Source organism: Eptesicus fuscus, chromosome 19 (genome assembly GCF_027574615.1).
Source record: "Eptesicus fuscus isolate TK198812 chromosome 19, DD_ASM_mEF_20220401, whole genome shotgun sequence".
NCBI lineage: Eukaryota > Metazoa > Chordata > Mammalia > Chiroptera > Vespertilionidae > Eptesicus > Eptesicus fuscus.
This window is the reverse complement of record NC_072491.1, coordinates 576,751-591,846: the sequence shown is the minus strand read 5'-3', so window position 1 is coordinate 591,846 and position 15,096 is coordinate 576,751. Positions and strand designations below refer to the sequence as shown.

The 15,096-nt window shown below is 62.5% G+C and overlaps 1 protein-coding gene across 6 annotated transcripts; it reads right to left on the bottom strand.

The window, feature by feature from the left end:
• Positions 1-290: 290 nt before the first annotated feature.
• On the bottom strand, positions 291-11,796 carry PUF60 (poly(U) binding splicing factor 60). Of its 6 annotated transcripts, none has more exons than XM_054708448.1 (12): positions 11,692-11,796; positions 7,657-7,740; positions 5,490-5,585; positions 5,287-5,376; positions 4,436-4,486; positions 2,271-2,432; positions 2,106-2,198; positions 1,752-1,965; positions 1,476-1,666; positions 1,205-1,340; positions 785-1,020; positions 291-694 (listed from the first exon to the last, which is right to left on the bottom strand). In XM_054708448.1, exons 1-12 carry the CDS (start codon positions 11,713-11,715, stop codon positions 395-397), a joined length of 1,677 nt encoding a protein of 558 aa, XP_054564423.1. In that variant the 5' UTR covers positions 11,716-11,796; the 3' UTR covers positions 291-394. The 6 variants fall into 6 exon arrangements, with proteins under 6 accessions (XP_054564423.1, XP_054564419.1, XP_054564424.1 ...); XM_054708444.1 differs by having other exon boundaries at positions 7,657-7,737; positions 11,692-11,776; XM_054708449.1 differs by lacking the exon at positions 4,436-4,486.
• Positions 11,797-15,096: the final 3,300 nt, after the last annotated feature.

Genomic DNA, 15,096 nt, shown 5'->3' with positions numbered 1-15,096 from the left:
CACAGCCTGCTGGGAAGCCCCGCTCCCGTCCTGGGCGCGAGGCACGATGGGAACTGAAGTCCGCGGTGGCTAGAGGTGTGCGGGCCCTAGACTTCCTCCCACCTCGCCTAGACCTTCCAAGGCGTATGGTCCCTCCCTCCGCGGAGTTGCCCCCGGATCACTGATCCAGCCCAGCGCCCTCTTCCCATAACCGGCCCTGTGAGCTCAGTGACGGCCCCGCTCCCGCCCTCACTTACAGGGCAGCCCCGGGCCTGCCCATCCCCAGCCAAGAAGCACAGGACCACCATGGCCTCCGGCCAGCAGCATCTGCACTTTATGCGCGCGGGGCGGGCCGAGACACTACAAAACCCAGAGGAAAAAGGAGCAAGTGCAAGTCCAGGGAATGGGGCCAAGGTCACGCGGAGAGGTCACTGTTATCAAAACGCTCCTGGTCATACACTTCAGCCACAACCTTGCGGCCGGCGAACCAGCGCCCATTGAGGGCCTGGATGGCCTTGTGAGTCTCGGAGGCCATGGAGAACTCCACGAAGATCTTGACGATGATCTCCGCGTCCTCCTCCTCGCCCTGCTTCTCCTGGTAGATGATGACGCGGTTGACAGCACCGAACTTGCCGCACTCCTCGGTCACCTCCCCCTCCAGGTCGTCATCAATGTCCTTGGGGTCCACCATGTTGCGCAGAACCATCACTGTGGACTGTGGGGGGGTGACAGCTGAGCGCTGCTGAACCACAGCACACCCCTCCCTCCCCCACCTCGCCCCCCCCCTGCCCCCTCCTGCCCCCACCTCCTGCTTGCGGAGCAGCTTCTGCATGACCATGTGGCGGGCGCTGCTGCCAGAGATGCTCATGTGCTCCTGCTCACTCAGCATCTCCGGCCGCTCTGATTCGGGGAACAGCTCCTCCTCCTCCTTCTCCTTCTTGGGCTCCAGGAGGCCCAGCGTCGGAGGGCTGGCAAGGATGGGGTTCACCACTCCCACAGAGGGGATGGTGACCGGAATGGGAGGCCGGGCTGGGGTCACACCTGCAGCAAACACACCAGGTCCAGCCGTCACTCCCCACCTCCCTCCTCCCAGGAGGGAGCACAGCACCACGCACCATGGCTGGCCTGCCTGGGGTTTGTAGGCCCCTAAGATGAGGGCAGCTGGGGGAGTGAGCCCAGAGGAGAGGGGCCGGGGAAGGAGGGAGCCTGACCCACTCAGGCTCACCTGTGATGACTCCTGGGGCCTGGGCAGCCATGACAGCCTGAGGTAAAGCTCCCAAGGGCTGGGCCAGAGTCAGTGCAGGGGACACCAGTCCAGGTGTGGCCAGGGTACCCAACACCGCTGCTCCGGCCACTGCTTCCTGCAACCAAAAAGGCCACCACACTGAGTCCCAAGTCTGGCTGCCTCCACTCTACACCACCCGGAGAGCCAGTCAGTCCCCAAAGCACTGGGGTCTACTGCCCAGGACGGAACCCACACGACTACTAGCCCTCACCTGAGCCGTAATCTTGGCTGTGGCTGCAGCTGCAGCCACAGCAGCAGCTGGCGGGAGGCCTCCAGGTGTAGCAGGTGTAAGCAGGGGCATAGGGGGTGTGACAGCCTTGCCCACCCGCAAATACTGGCCACCCAGGTCAAAGAGGTTCATGGAAGACACGGCATCTTGAGACGACTGGGCCTTCTCATACTCTGCAGAGCAGGAGCAGCAATGAGGGCCAGCCACAGAGTGGAGTGGGCCCCAGCCCAGGCCCTGCCTCAGCCTCTCCAATCTCACCAATGAAACCATAGCCCTTGTGCTTGCCGGTCGTGGGGTCCCGGGCCAGTGTGCAAGATTTGATCTTGCCGAAGGCCTCAAACACGCTCTTGATGTCGTCGTCGGACAGGTCCTGGTGCACAGAAGCCACGTAGATGCGGTTGAAGGCACGGGCCTCTTCTGCCAGCTGGTCTATGATGGGCTGGGCCTGCCCTATGTTGCTAGGCCTGCCCACCTGGGGGAGAGGCAGGGGACCAAGAGCCGCCCATCAGCCAAGGCTTGGCCACTTCAGGCCTCTGGAGGGCGGCTGCATCTCCTGGTGACTGGACAGAGCATATCTCCCATCAGCCCAGGGCCCGACTCCCTGGCACTCACCTTGATGTTCCTGCCGCCCAGCATCACTGAGTTCATCTGCTCCAAGGCCAGCTGCGCAGCCTCTGGGACCTCGTACTCCACAAAGGCAAAGCCCTGCACACAGGGATGTAGCATTAGGCCTGGAGAGCCCAGGGTGGGGGGCGGGCAGGGCAGAACAAATCTCACCTTGTGCTTCATGGTGACGGAGTCCCAGGACATGTCAATGCTCTTGATGGGCCCAAAGGGGGCAAAGGCCTGGCGAATGGTGTCCTCACCTAGCTCGTAGTAGATGGAGCCCACGTAGACCCGGCACATGATGGCCAGTGCCCGCTGCCGCTGAGCTGCCATCTGGAGCAGGACACAAGGGGAGAGAGTGCCACTGGCTTGTGACGGGGTGGCAGGAGGCTAGGCAGCCCACGCCCCTCCTGGCCCACCCACTCAGCACCACTGTGGTGAGGGCTCCCCACGCAGCAGCGCGGTGCAGGCTCAGCCCTGCAGACAGGGTGGTGAGGGTCCGCAGAACCCTACCCCAGGAAGGAAGACCAGGCCCAAAGGCAGGACACGGACACACCCGGGCCCGCCCAGGTCCTGGGCAGACTGGCAGCAAAGCTGACAGGTGGTTGGGAGGCAGGGCTGTGCGCCCTCCCACCCAGCCCACCCTCCAGCCTAGAGGCCAGGAAACCTGGGCTGGGCTGGGAGATCCTCCTGGGGTCCTGACCAAGTGTTCCAACAGAAGAGGGAAGGGGAGCCATCCAAGCTGGAAGGACCCACTGGTGTGGAGGCAAGAGGGGGACACAAGGCAGGGCGCCCAGAAGAGACCCCAGGGAAGGTCAGGAGCCCAGATTGGGGGCTCCCTGCAGAGAGTGAAGAATAGCTACTTGTGCAGGGCCAGCTCAGGCAGGGGCTCAGCGATTGCAAGACCCCCATGCCTCAAGCCCCTCACAAAAGAGCTGCCTGGAGCCCCCCCGCCCCCCGAGGACCTGGCCCCAGGAACATCAGGAGGTGACAGGTCCGGCAGGCCCAGGGCAGACACTGCCTCTGCATTGGGGTGAGTTTGGCCATTGTGCTTTGTGACTTCCCATACCCCCAGGGAAGGGTTCCCATTCCTGCCACCTCAGACACCATGTGCCAGGCAGGGGGGTGCCTAGAGCCACAGCAGTGGGCCACCAAGAGGAGCTGGGCCCCGGGGAAGAGACCACAGCCAAGGGCAGGCAAAGATGGTGGGGCCCTGGCTCTAGCTTCTCCACCAACAGGGTGCCCCTCACCCTCACAAAAGTCCCCATAACCAGAGGCCCATTTCCTTCTTTAGATTCCAGCTTAGTATAAGCCGGGCATCCCCTCCCTCCAGGAGGGACCTAAAAAAAGGTCCTCAGCTCCCCTAAAGAAGGAATTCCCCCCAAATTGGGCACCTCCTCAAACTGGGCTCCTGACACAGGCCTCAGGCTCCCTGTGGAGACCAAGGACCCCAGAGGTGGACCATGACCCTCTCACGAGGCACCTGAGACATGAAACCACCTGTCCCTCCTCAAAGTCCCCCAAGACAGAAGCACGTCCCTCTTCAGTGGGAGCTCCCCAAGCAGGTGGGCGAAGACCCTCTCCCTGACGTTCCCACAGACAGACGCTCCCCAGAGGACACTGGGTCTGTCTGGCCCGTGAGGACAGGACCTTGCTACCCGGTGAGAACAGCATGCCCAGGAACGGCCCCCGAGAAAGGGCCATGTTCCCAGAGGGGTCCCTGGCCTCCTCAGCCTGCTCTGGGGGACGGAGGGGTGTCTCCTTCCCAAACTCCTCTGCCCATGGCAGCCAAGGCCAGGCTACCACCTCCTCCCTGGCCGCAGGCCCTCTACCCCTTGCTCACAGCCAGGCCCAAGGCCCAAGTTCTTGCCCTTCCCTCTCTTGCTTGCTTGGGTTCCCCCAGCCCCAACCTTGTCCATCCATCCTCCCTCCAGGGTCTGATGGGGCCATGAGTTACGACCCTTCTCTTCTCAGGGCCTGACCCCAACCCAGGAGCCAAGGCAGCCTGGAGACTGGCGGAGCTGGAGGCCTGGGCGGTGCACTGTGTGTGGAGGCGGCACGGGTACAGGTGGGCCAGGCGTGGGCACCTACCCTCCTGGCCGGCTGCCCTCCGCAGTTACCTGACCCTCAGAGCAGATGGAGGCCTCCCCGGGGCGGTCCCAGGTGGGTGCCCGCCCACAACACTGGCCCCGCCACGCCTGGCGCTCTGTTGCGCTCGTCCGAGCTGGCGGGCAGGGCCGGCTCGGGGAGCAAGGTCCCCAGCACGCGGCTGCACTGCCCCCCTCTAGCCCTGACTAAGGACATGAGCCCCGGAAGAAGTGAGCATTTCTATTGACCGATTGCAAAGGTGAGAGAGGATCTCCAAAGCCCATTGTCACTGCTGCCATCTGAAAGACAGTAAAGACAGAGTTCAGTCTGTTGGAGCCGAGCAGTCTCCCGCTCTTGTCACACCTCACGCAGACAGCGGCAAGGCCCGGAGTCCCCGCCCTGCCGAGAGGCCCGCCTGCCTTCCCACATGGCCGGCCACTGGCGGCTGCCGGCACCTGCCCAGGGGGGCCTCAGAGCCCCAGGTGCCCCGCCCCACAGCCTGGCCGGCCGGGGCAGAAGGAAGGGAGAGGGGAGCGAGAGGAAGGGACCAGCCAGGCATCACCTGGCAGTGTGACTGTCAGGGGCTGGGCAGGGGCGGGGGCTCAAGGCCCAGGCACCTGTCGGCCTCGCCTGGCCTCATCGCAGCTTCCAGCCAGAGGTCTAAAGCAGGGCCCTATGGAGGCGCCCCAGCCTGTCCTCACTCCTGGGCCCCAGCCCGTGGGGTCTGGACTCGCTGCAGGGTGGGAGCCTGACCGTTCTTATCCAAGGCCATGGGGGCAGGGAGGAACGCCCCTACGTGCTGCACCGTCAGCTGTGCAGCGGGGGGCACGGGTGCGGGGCGACCTGAGGCAACAGTCTGAAGTCCGAGAAGAGGAGCTGGCTCGGGGTATCGGGCAGAGCTACAGAGAAGGGGCGGGAGGGGCCATGGGCGCTCAACAGGCGGATAAGGTGGTTACTCATGGCCGGGGAGGAACCCAGGCGTCCCCAGAAGGAGTCCTTGAGAAACCGAGACCACACACCTGGTGGGGAGCCACAGGCGCAGGAGAGGAAAAGAAGGAAGAGGCGGTGGGAGGGGTGTGGAGGGCGGGCGGCGGCTCACCTGCAGGTTGGTGAGCTGCTGCTGCTGGTGCGCGATGGTCTGCTTCACCAGCACACTCTTGATGCTCTGCTCCATGGCGTACTTCTTGGCCTGGGAGAGAAAGCGGTGAGGAGCACTGGGGGGCCCGGCCTGTGGGGAAACGGGCCTTCTTCTACCCCAAGGGGCTCCCCGTGCCCACCCAGCCCCGGGAGGTACACTCTCACCTTCTGGAGGGCCTCCTGCTGCTCGGGCGTCAGAGGAGGCAGTCCCAGCTTTGTGGCTGTGCTCTGCCCGTTCTCCATCTTGATGGAGTCTGTCCCCTAGTGGGGGGAGCAGGGAAGTGTTAGCAACAAGCTCAAGGCCTCCTCACGTGGACCCAGGAGCCCATCCCAGGAGCACGCAGGTCCTAGCACACTGGCCGCATGGCCTGGTGCAGTCTCCCCAGGACCATGGTCAGGACGTACGCTGAGGCAGCAGGTACCTTGGGGGCCCTGGACCAACCTGGAGCAACCGCAGAGCCCAGCCCACAATGGCCTTCTCAGCAGCCACCACGACAGGTGGCAAGTGGCAGGAGGGCCAGCCTGACTCCAGAACCTCCGTCCCGTGCCGTGCAAGAGTCGGCTCTGGCTGTCCTCCAGGACAAGGGAGGGGTCGGGGCTCTGGATGGTCCAGGGCTCCTCACTCCAACAGCCACCTGCTCGTGGCCCCAGATGGCCAGACTCAGCTCCCCTGCTGGGGAGGGGTTCCAGGAACCACTGCAGCAGCATGTGTGGGAAGGGCCCCACCTGATGCAGCGTTCAACCCCCACCCCTGCACACGGCCCAGAGGGCCTGGAGATGCTCTCCCAGCGCCACGGCCCACAGGAGGCTCCTGCCCCTTTGCCAAACTCCTCCTGGCTGTGGCTAGCCCCTGGGAGAAGCAGGCGCAGACCCACCAGGGAGGGACAGGAGGACCGGACACCCTCCAGCTCCTGGCAGATGAGCACAGGGCCCAGGAGAGGTTTTGGGAGAGGCAGGCAGAGCCTGCTGCAGGCCAGAGCAGATGCTACTAGGATTATGTTTACATTCCTCTGTCAAAATTCATTTCTAGGCTGCGTGAGAGGGAAGAACACAGCGGTGTAAGCAGAAGTATAGCCACCAGACCAAGCAGAGTGTGGGCGTCGGGCGTCAGAGCACTCCGCCTGCCCACCAGCTCAGGGGCTGGCTCCTCCAGGGGGTGCTCTGAGCCCTGGGCATGCAGCCTCGGGAGGGACGGCAGAGAAGAGAGGCAGGTCCCAGCACAGGAGTGACGATCAAAGACAGAGGAACAGAGGAGTCAGGAAGGGGCTGGCTGACCCAAACCCCAGAACCAGCATCCTGACCAGCACAGGTGAAAGGGCAGGAGGCCCCGCCCCTGGCAACCAGCTGGCCCCCAGCCCAGGCCTCCTTAGTGGGAGAGAGGCCCCAAGGCCAGGGGCTGCAGGCTAGAGCGGCTGTCACCATGGCCATCGATGCCAGCCCCCATTCAGCCCCTTAGAAACTTTTCAATCTCCTCTTTGTCTTGGTAAACAAAAGGCCCTTCTCTCACGACCAATGGCTGCCTGCACGGCCAGCCAGGGCCAGGGAGGGCTGGTTGGAGGAACTCTGGCCCCCTTGCCCCCTTGCCCATCAGCTGCAGCCCCATAACTTCCCAGGATCCAGGCTGCATTCCTCAGCCCTTCCCCGAAGAGGGGGGGGGGGGGGGTTGGGGGACGACGACCCAGAGGAGGGCCCAGCCCCAACAGTCACCCGGCTCCGCTGCTGAGGCCCCGCTGGAACCCCCTGGAGGCAGGCGCTGCCATGGCGAAGCACCAAGAACCCTACCCCCACAGGCCCACTCCACCTCCCACAGGCCCCTGCCAAGGGCCAGGCGCCGGAGCAGGACACATCTGCCCACACCCACCGAGACCAGATCTGCCTAGACACGTGCTTTGGCTTGCACGGTGTTCTGCTTTGCTGTTTTATTTAAATTAGACCGGAAACGGAAGTCTGTACTCTTAACAGCTCCCTGCACGGCTGGACAGCCATCAGCCCTCTGCACACCAGTGGCTCAGAGCTTGCAGGGCTGAGGTGCAGCCCGACCCGAACATCACCATCTGCCTAGTGTCTGGAGACACGCACAGCTACAACCCGCCACAGAAGCAGGTGGATGCTCAGGGGAGAGGCAGGGACAAGGAAGCTAGAGCCAGGCCCGAGGCTGGGGGTCAGGGGGCAGGACAGGTGCCTCTGCCCAGGAGAGAAGAGTGCCTACACCCAGTTCCTCCCGCCCCGCCCTGGCCACTTCTCTCTGGGCCCAGGGACGCGCAGACAGGCGGGCGGGCGGGCAGGCGGGTGGACAGGCGGGCCTGAGGGCGAGGATGCTTAAGGTCAGTACCTGTGGCGGTTTCCATTTGTCTCCCGCTGCCACCACTGCCGCCGCCGCCGGCTCGGACCCCCCTCCTTGCTGGCCATTGACCTGCTGCAGGCAGGAAGGAGATGTTGTAATGGACAGTCACAAGACCCACCCACCCAGGCCCTCTCGCCTTCCCCAGCTAAGGGCTGAGCTCCCCCGGCGAGCCAGGGAGGCTGGGCAGGGGCACAGGAAGGGACCAGCGCTGGCTTGGCCCTGAACATTTCTGACACTCCTCCTCTCCGCCCTGCCCATTCCTCCAGCTGCCCAGGGCACTGGCACAAACCACAGCAGAATCTGGGGCAGCCCCAGCTGGCAGCAAGTCCCCAGGAGGGAAGGGTAGAGGGGTAGAGCCAAGGAAAGGCAGCTCTACCCTCTGGCCACGCAGCTCAGGTCTTCGATCAGCTCCTTTCCTGCCAGCAGGACAAGGGCACCTCTCGAGCACTCTGCACACACGCCTGGGCCGGCCACAGCTCAGCATCAGTCCCAACGCCTTTCACAGGCTCTGCCTCAGCCCAGGCTCCAGGCCACTCCTGAGACACCTCTGAGGTGTCTTCTGAATGCAGGGCCAAGCAGGGGCCTGCACGTGCAAGAGCTCCCCTGGCAGTCAAACGTCCAGGGCCGTCTCACTCTAAAGAGGGCAGCTGAGAGCGTGGTCACAGCCCTAACCTACACCCACGGGGCCACGGAACCCTGCCACGAAGAGGGATGGAAGGCAGCGCCCCCCATGGCTGAGCAGGGTGGTGGGACAAAGACAAGCAAGGTCGAACACAGGCGATGTCGAGGAGCGGGGGCCGTGGTGAAGGGCCCTGAGGCCTGCTCCCCCTTCTCTGAGGCTGCGCAGCGGGAACCAAGAGCAGAAGGCACTGCCCCCGCTCCAGGATGAGACCCTCAGATACCTAGGAGCACAGGATGGCCATGCCCACGCTGGGAGCCCTGTGCACAGACAATACCAGAGCCTGGGATGACTCAGCCATAACGTGTCTCAGACACTCTGGCCTCAAAGGAGGGACAGCAACACAGGCCAGGCTGCACGGGAGGCACGGCCAGTGGTACTGAAGCTGTGGCTAACCAGCCCTGCCCCTCGCCTGCAGCCACTCTGAACCCGGCACCACTGCTGGGACGAAATGGTGTCCTAGAGTCAAAGGAGAGGGGATCCTCTCTGACACGAGCCCACCCAGGGGTGCATGGCAGCTGGACCTCACCCCAAGCCCCCCAACAACCCCCAGCACACCCAGAGCAGAGGCTCCCTCAAGGCCCACAGCAAGCGCTCACTTCAGGTCTGAGGAAGCGTCCAGCCCCGAGGCCCGCCGGCAGGGCCAGCGGAGGGCGCGCTTATAAACAGCTTCCTGCTCTCCCCCGTCCCTGTGAGGCCGGCACAGGGACCAGGACAGGGTGAAGGCAGGAGTCTGGGAAGAGCCTTCCGGGCCGCTGTGCTGTGCATCTGAACTAACTCAAAACACTGCGGAATGTCAGCTGTGATTGGGAAACGAAATCTAAAAGCAAAAGTAAAAAACAAGACAGCACCTCTGTACTAGTGTAAACACACTTTCAGTGATCACAAACAAACTGGTCCTGGTGATGACACTTCAACACACAATACATGAATCATTTCACACTGGATAGGTGTGTCTGGGCCTCGCTGGGTAGCTCAGTTGGTTAGGGTCGCCTGATATGCTAAGGTTGTGGGTTTGAGCCCCAATCTGGGCATATACAAGAAACCACCAAGGAATATATAAATAAGTGGAACAACAAATGGATGTTTCTCTTTCTCTCCCTTCCCCTCTTTAAAGTCCATTAAAAAACAACAAAAAATTGTCCTGGCTGGCTTGCTCAGTGGTTAGAGCATCAGCCTGTGGCCCGAAGGGCAACAGGTTCAATTCCCGGTCAAGGGCACATCCCTGGGTTGCAGGTTCAATCCTGGGCTCCAGTTGGGGCTTGAGCTCAAGGCAACCAATCAATGTGTCTCTCTCATGCCAATGTTTCTCTCTCTCTCCACCTCCCCTTCCTCTCTCTCTCTCTAGAAATCAATGGGAAAAATATCCTCAGGTGATTTAAAAAATAAAATAAAAATAAAAGTTATTAAATAAATGCCCAGGGTTCTGGGGTAAGCAGACACTGAGACCTGAGGCCACCGTCCTGGGTCAGCACAGCTCCTCACAGGCTGTCCTCTGGCAATCCAGTCCGAGGGCTTTGTAGTCACAGCCCACCCCCAGACAGCAGCGCCTGGAGATGGAGGCCCTGGGGAAGGCAGTGTCGCCCCAGTTTATGGGACCCAAACTCTAGCCCTGCCCCTGGTCAGCAGCCCGAGTGAAACAGGATGATTCCACCAGAAAACCCCGAGAGTGAAGTAGTTACTTAACTCACGTTTCCAGGCCTCAGGCTCTGAATTCAGGCCTGTCTCCTGGGGATGGTGTGAGAATTAGCGAGTTAGCGAGTGTGTATGCGGAGTACCTAAGAGAGTCCCTGTCCATGAAGTCCAGTGCCAAAGCTCAGACAGCACTGCTGCCTTCCCCCTGCTCGGTCCTTGCCAGTGCCAAGCCGGGCACTGCACACCCAGCAAAAGCAGACAGGAGGCATGCCCACAGGGAGACCCGGTACAGATGGGGAGGGATGTGAGGCAGCTTTTCGCTCACGCCCACCTCAACGATGATGCCACAGCTGAGCTAAGCCCCATCACACCGCAGTCCCGGTGAGCACAGGGTGCTGCCGGCTCCCGCCTCTGGGGTCCCTCAGGCAGGGGCTTGGTAGTCATCTGCTCTGCGGATGGTCGGGGGCACAGGCACCCACGTCCCCGCCTCCTCCCACACCTTCCCAGGAGTCTGGGGCCTTGTCTCAGCCTCCCTCTCCGTCATCAGTCAACTCTGACTGCTGCTAGGATGGTCCCCAGGCCTGACCCTCACCTCTTCTCTCACTCCCCTTCACCATGGTCACCTGCTCCTGTGGCTCCAGCAGGCAGCAGGCAGGGCGGCGGACAGGGGGTTAGCTGCGGCCCCACGCTCCCTGCGAGTCAGTTTCTGCCCCGGGAGAGGCAGCCTCAGCACATGCACCTCCTGACCCTCAGATGTCTCCCCGACCAGCTCAGCCTGCAGCCCCCTGCAGGAGATGCCTTCTCAAACTGACCCACCGCATCGCTCTGGGTGGGGGTGGGGACAGGTAAGCGAAGCAAGGGTCCAGGAGGGGGTCGGGGACTTCAGCCGCGTGGGGAGGGGGAGGGACGAGGGACAGGCCCCGGGAGGTGAGTGTGAGCAGGGTTCCCGCCTACGCTAATCGCTCCGTGGCCGAGAGGAGGGGGAGCCCTGAGCGGAGCGGGAGGGTCCTCCTGCCTGGCGCCCACACCACCGGAGCATGGCTCCCTTGGGCACCCGTAGAAGGCATGCGGGTGGGAACTGATCTCTGGGGCCCATCAGAGCCCGAACGGGGCCCCGCTGTGCCCCCAAGTCCTCGCGCAGCGCTTGGGGCAAAGTCATTACGAGAGAACACGTCCTTCCCTTCCCGAGTGGGGCCCACAGGACGGAGCCCGTTTGCGGGTGACACTCCCCCGCAGGGCATCAGCGGAGAGCAGGTCCAGCTCTGGATGCGAAGCGCCCAGGCCACCCTCCCCGCGGGGCCTCACCCCGCCCCGCACGCCCGGCACCCTCTTGACACAGGCGGGAGGAGGAACGCCACCTCTCCCAGGCACCCCGCCCCCTGATCGGGGCCACAGGGCACCCCGAAGGCAGAGGGGGACAGCGGCCGCCTAGCTCCGCCCCGAGGCTGCGGCTCGCCGGGGCCTGACGGGCGCCCCGCGAAGGGGCCGGGCTCGGCGCGCTGCACAGCCCCCAAGACGCGCCCCAGTCCGGGTCCCGCGCGGCCCTCCGGCCGGAAGCAGCCGTCCGCGGGCCGGAAGCTGCGGCCGCGGCTCAGCCCCCGCCTCACGCGGCCTGAGGCCGCGAGCGACCGCCGCGTCCCCGGGGGGCCCTGCCCGGGCAGACGGCCCGCCAGCTGAGCGAAACGCCGCGTCGCCGGGAGCTTACTTACGAGAGCTAAGGCCGCCGTCGCCATCTTGCGCCCGTCGCGGCCGCCGCGCGCGCCGCCCGCTCCAGCTCCCCGCGCGGTCTCGCGCGATGTAGGGGTTGGTGGAGGCCTTCGAGGAAAGACGGAACTATCGCGATAAAAGGTCCTCACGCCAGTGACGTGGAAGGAGAAAGGCTCGCACTTCCGGAGTGGGGCGGAGCCGACGGAAGGGGCGGGCCCGGGGCGGGGCGCTTGCGTCGCGGGTGCGCGCGCGGCGGGCCGGGGACTCCTCCTCTGTCCACGGAGCCCCGCTGCTCCCCGCCCGGCCTCCTTTACGTCAACACTTCGCTCGCACCCAAGACCGGGCCGGACGGCCGGGCTCCCCCCAGGGCTGCAGGAGTCCCATTCGCCCAAACCGACGAGAGTGGTAACAAAATCGCCCTGTTTCGCAGTCAAATTTTGAGATGCATCGTTGCATCCTAACATCTCAGAAGTCAGCATGGTGGTGTGTCCTCATTTAGTGGGCGACGTTTGCTCTTTCCTAGTGACTCATAAGCCAGTGGTGCATCGTTGTGTTTTTAATACATTTTTGTTGATTTTAGAGAGGAAGAGAGAGACAGAAGCATCCATGATGAGGGAGAATCATTGATCAGCTGCCTCCTGCACGCCCCCCCACTGGGGATGGAGCCTGCAACCGGGCCTGTGCCCTGACCGGGAATCGAACCGTGACCTCCTGGTTCATAGGTCGCTGCTCAACCTCTGAGCCAGGCCGGCCCGCTCAGAATGCATCTTAAAGCGATGGCGTTGTAAGCTCAGTGATGTGCAGCCCAGGCCTCCCCCCCCCCCCCCCGCCCCCCCGCCCCTGCTTACCAGGGCTTGCACCCAGATTCCTTAGTCCCTCCGCTGATTGTCTGATTGTCGAAAGCCCAAGGCGCCCCTCCCTGGCGTGGAGCTGCCCAGGCCTTTTGCCCCTTGCAGCTCCCAGTACTGAGACTCTAACTCAGAAGAAACCATGTCATTGAGACCAGCAACTCCAGCCTCCCTGACACAACAGCTTCCTCCCCGACTAGGCAGGTCCCTTCTCAACCCTGGGAGAGTTCAGCATGAAACAGTTAAACAAGGCGGAATAGGTCCCTCCTCTTCCTCCCCTCTAAATCGATAGGGACGATGGGGGTCGGATTCCTCAGAGGCAGGTGGGATGCTGTGGAGCTGGAGGTGGTTTGGCGGACTACAGTGGTGCCCAAGGGGTCACGTGTGGCAGTGCAGTTGGTAAAGGAGGAGGCCCAGACCCAGTCCCTCTCGGCAGTAGCAGGAGCTCTAGCAGAGGAGCTCGGGGCAGGCCCTGCTGTGCAGCGGGGAGTGAGGGAGACTCCTGCCCTGTCCACCCTGTGCCACTAGGATCCTCAGAGAGGAGAACTCCTGTGCATCAGCTCCCAGCTCAGGAGGAAAGATTGACAGCTGGGGGCGGGGAGGGGGGGTGCTCAGGGGAGTGACCTGGCTACATGCGTGGTCTCAGCTCACCAGGCAACAAGCCCCACAGCTAAGAATGTCTCACCCCAGGGTCACCAACACCTGAGGAAGAGGAAGAAGACGAAGGAGAAGGGACTCGGAAGGAACAGAGACAATAAAGCAGGAAGAAGAAGAAAAGCTAAAATTACATCCTCAGAGATACTGGAGAGGGTGTTGCATCCAAAAATAGGAAGAGGCTATAAAGAAAGGACGTTCAGCAAGTGAGAAAGCGAGCTTACAAAGGAAACAGGCGAGGAGAGCGAACAATTCGATGGAAGGGGTGGAAGATAAAGCTGAGCCCGGCCGGCGGGGCTCAGGGGTTGAGTGATGACCTATGAACCAGGAGGTCACAATTCGGTTCCAGGTCAGGGCACACGCCCCAGTTGTGGGCTCGATCCCCAGTGTGGGGCGAGCAGGAGGCAGCCCATCAATGATTCTCTCCCATCATTGATGTTTCTCTCTCTCTCTCTCTCTCTCTCTCTCTCTCTCTCTCCCTTCCTCTCTGAAATCAATAGAAATATGTTTAAAAGAAAGAAAGGTAAAGCTGAAATCTTCCAGAATGTATAACAACCAACTAAGTAGCTCGAAAACAGAAAATGCAATCATTACCATGCCGGTCAGTACTGTCCAGAGCTTAGACCAGGCCAGACACCTCAGGCCTCCATAACGGAGGGATGGACGGGTTCAGGGAGCCACCGGCACCCGCACTGTGACGGCAGCTCCCCCTGTGAAATGGGTGTGTCATGCAGCCTCCAGAGGGCTGGTGGCCGCGCGCTGTTCTCACGTCACACCTCACCTCGTGTGACCCTCGCGCCAGCCCTGGAGTGGGCACCGTTAGCCCCGTGTTTACAGAGGCGGCGGCGGGAGCACAGACCAACATCCGGAGCAGGAAGCAGCGGGACAGCCCCTGGACCCCTGACCACCACCTCTCGGGCCTCTCAAAAGACAAGCCCAACATCTAAATGGCAAGAGTTCCAGAAACGAGGGAGAGGGGAGAAATAAACAAACATGTAACAAATCTTTCTAGAATCGAAAGGTTGGGATCTCTGGACACTAGATGGAAGAGGGCAACATCAAGACATGTCGCTGAGAATTCCCAAAGCACCGGGACAAAGGGAAGATGGAGAGAGTGAGCGAGGAGAGAAGAGAGAATAAGCAAAGGGTCGGCATTCAGGAAGGCACCGAGTTCTTGGGGCCAGAAGAAAATATGACACCTTCCATGTCTTGGGGAGAAATGACTCAGCCTCGCCCAGCCGTTGTACCGGCCACACTGACGAGCAGCTGTGAGGCCAGTAAGAACAGCCAGGCAAAGGCCCTCCACTTCCCGTGCACCCGCTCGGGAGATGGAAGATGTCTCCCTCTAACAGGGCAGACAGGGCCCGAGAGAGCCGGGGACCCAGAGGCCGGGGCGCGCCAGGAGCCCGGGAAGGAGCAGGCCCTGCTGGCAGCTGCGCCCGCCCGCCCGCCCGCCCGCCCCGACGCCCAAGGACAAGCAGCCGGGGGCAGGGTGGGCAGGGTGGGCAGGCCCGGCTCCAGGGGGAGGTGAGACTGAGTAGGCTCTTAGGCAAGGGGTCCCCCAAACTGAGGGAAGGCCCTCCCCGCTGCAGGAGGATGTAAGGGTGAGTTGAGACAGGCACAGAGACCGAGTAAACAAGCCGAGGGGAGGCAATTATTAACTCCAGGGGAAACAGAAGGTTGTGCAAGACGGCAGCTAGAACCCCGGACACCTCGTTCTCTGCCAAGACCTGCGGCGACAAAGCCGCGAGAATGCGCCTCACTCGGGGATGGCACTGGGTCAGGGGATCGAGGCCAGTGACCCCCCCCCCCCCCGCCGGGGACACCTAATGTAAACACACACACAAAAGCAGTAGAAGGGCCTGTGCTTTTGTGGGACATGGATCTTAAGACGGGAGATACGGC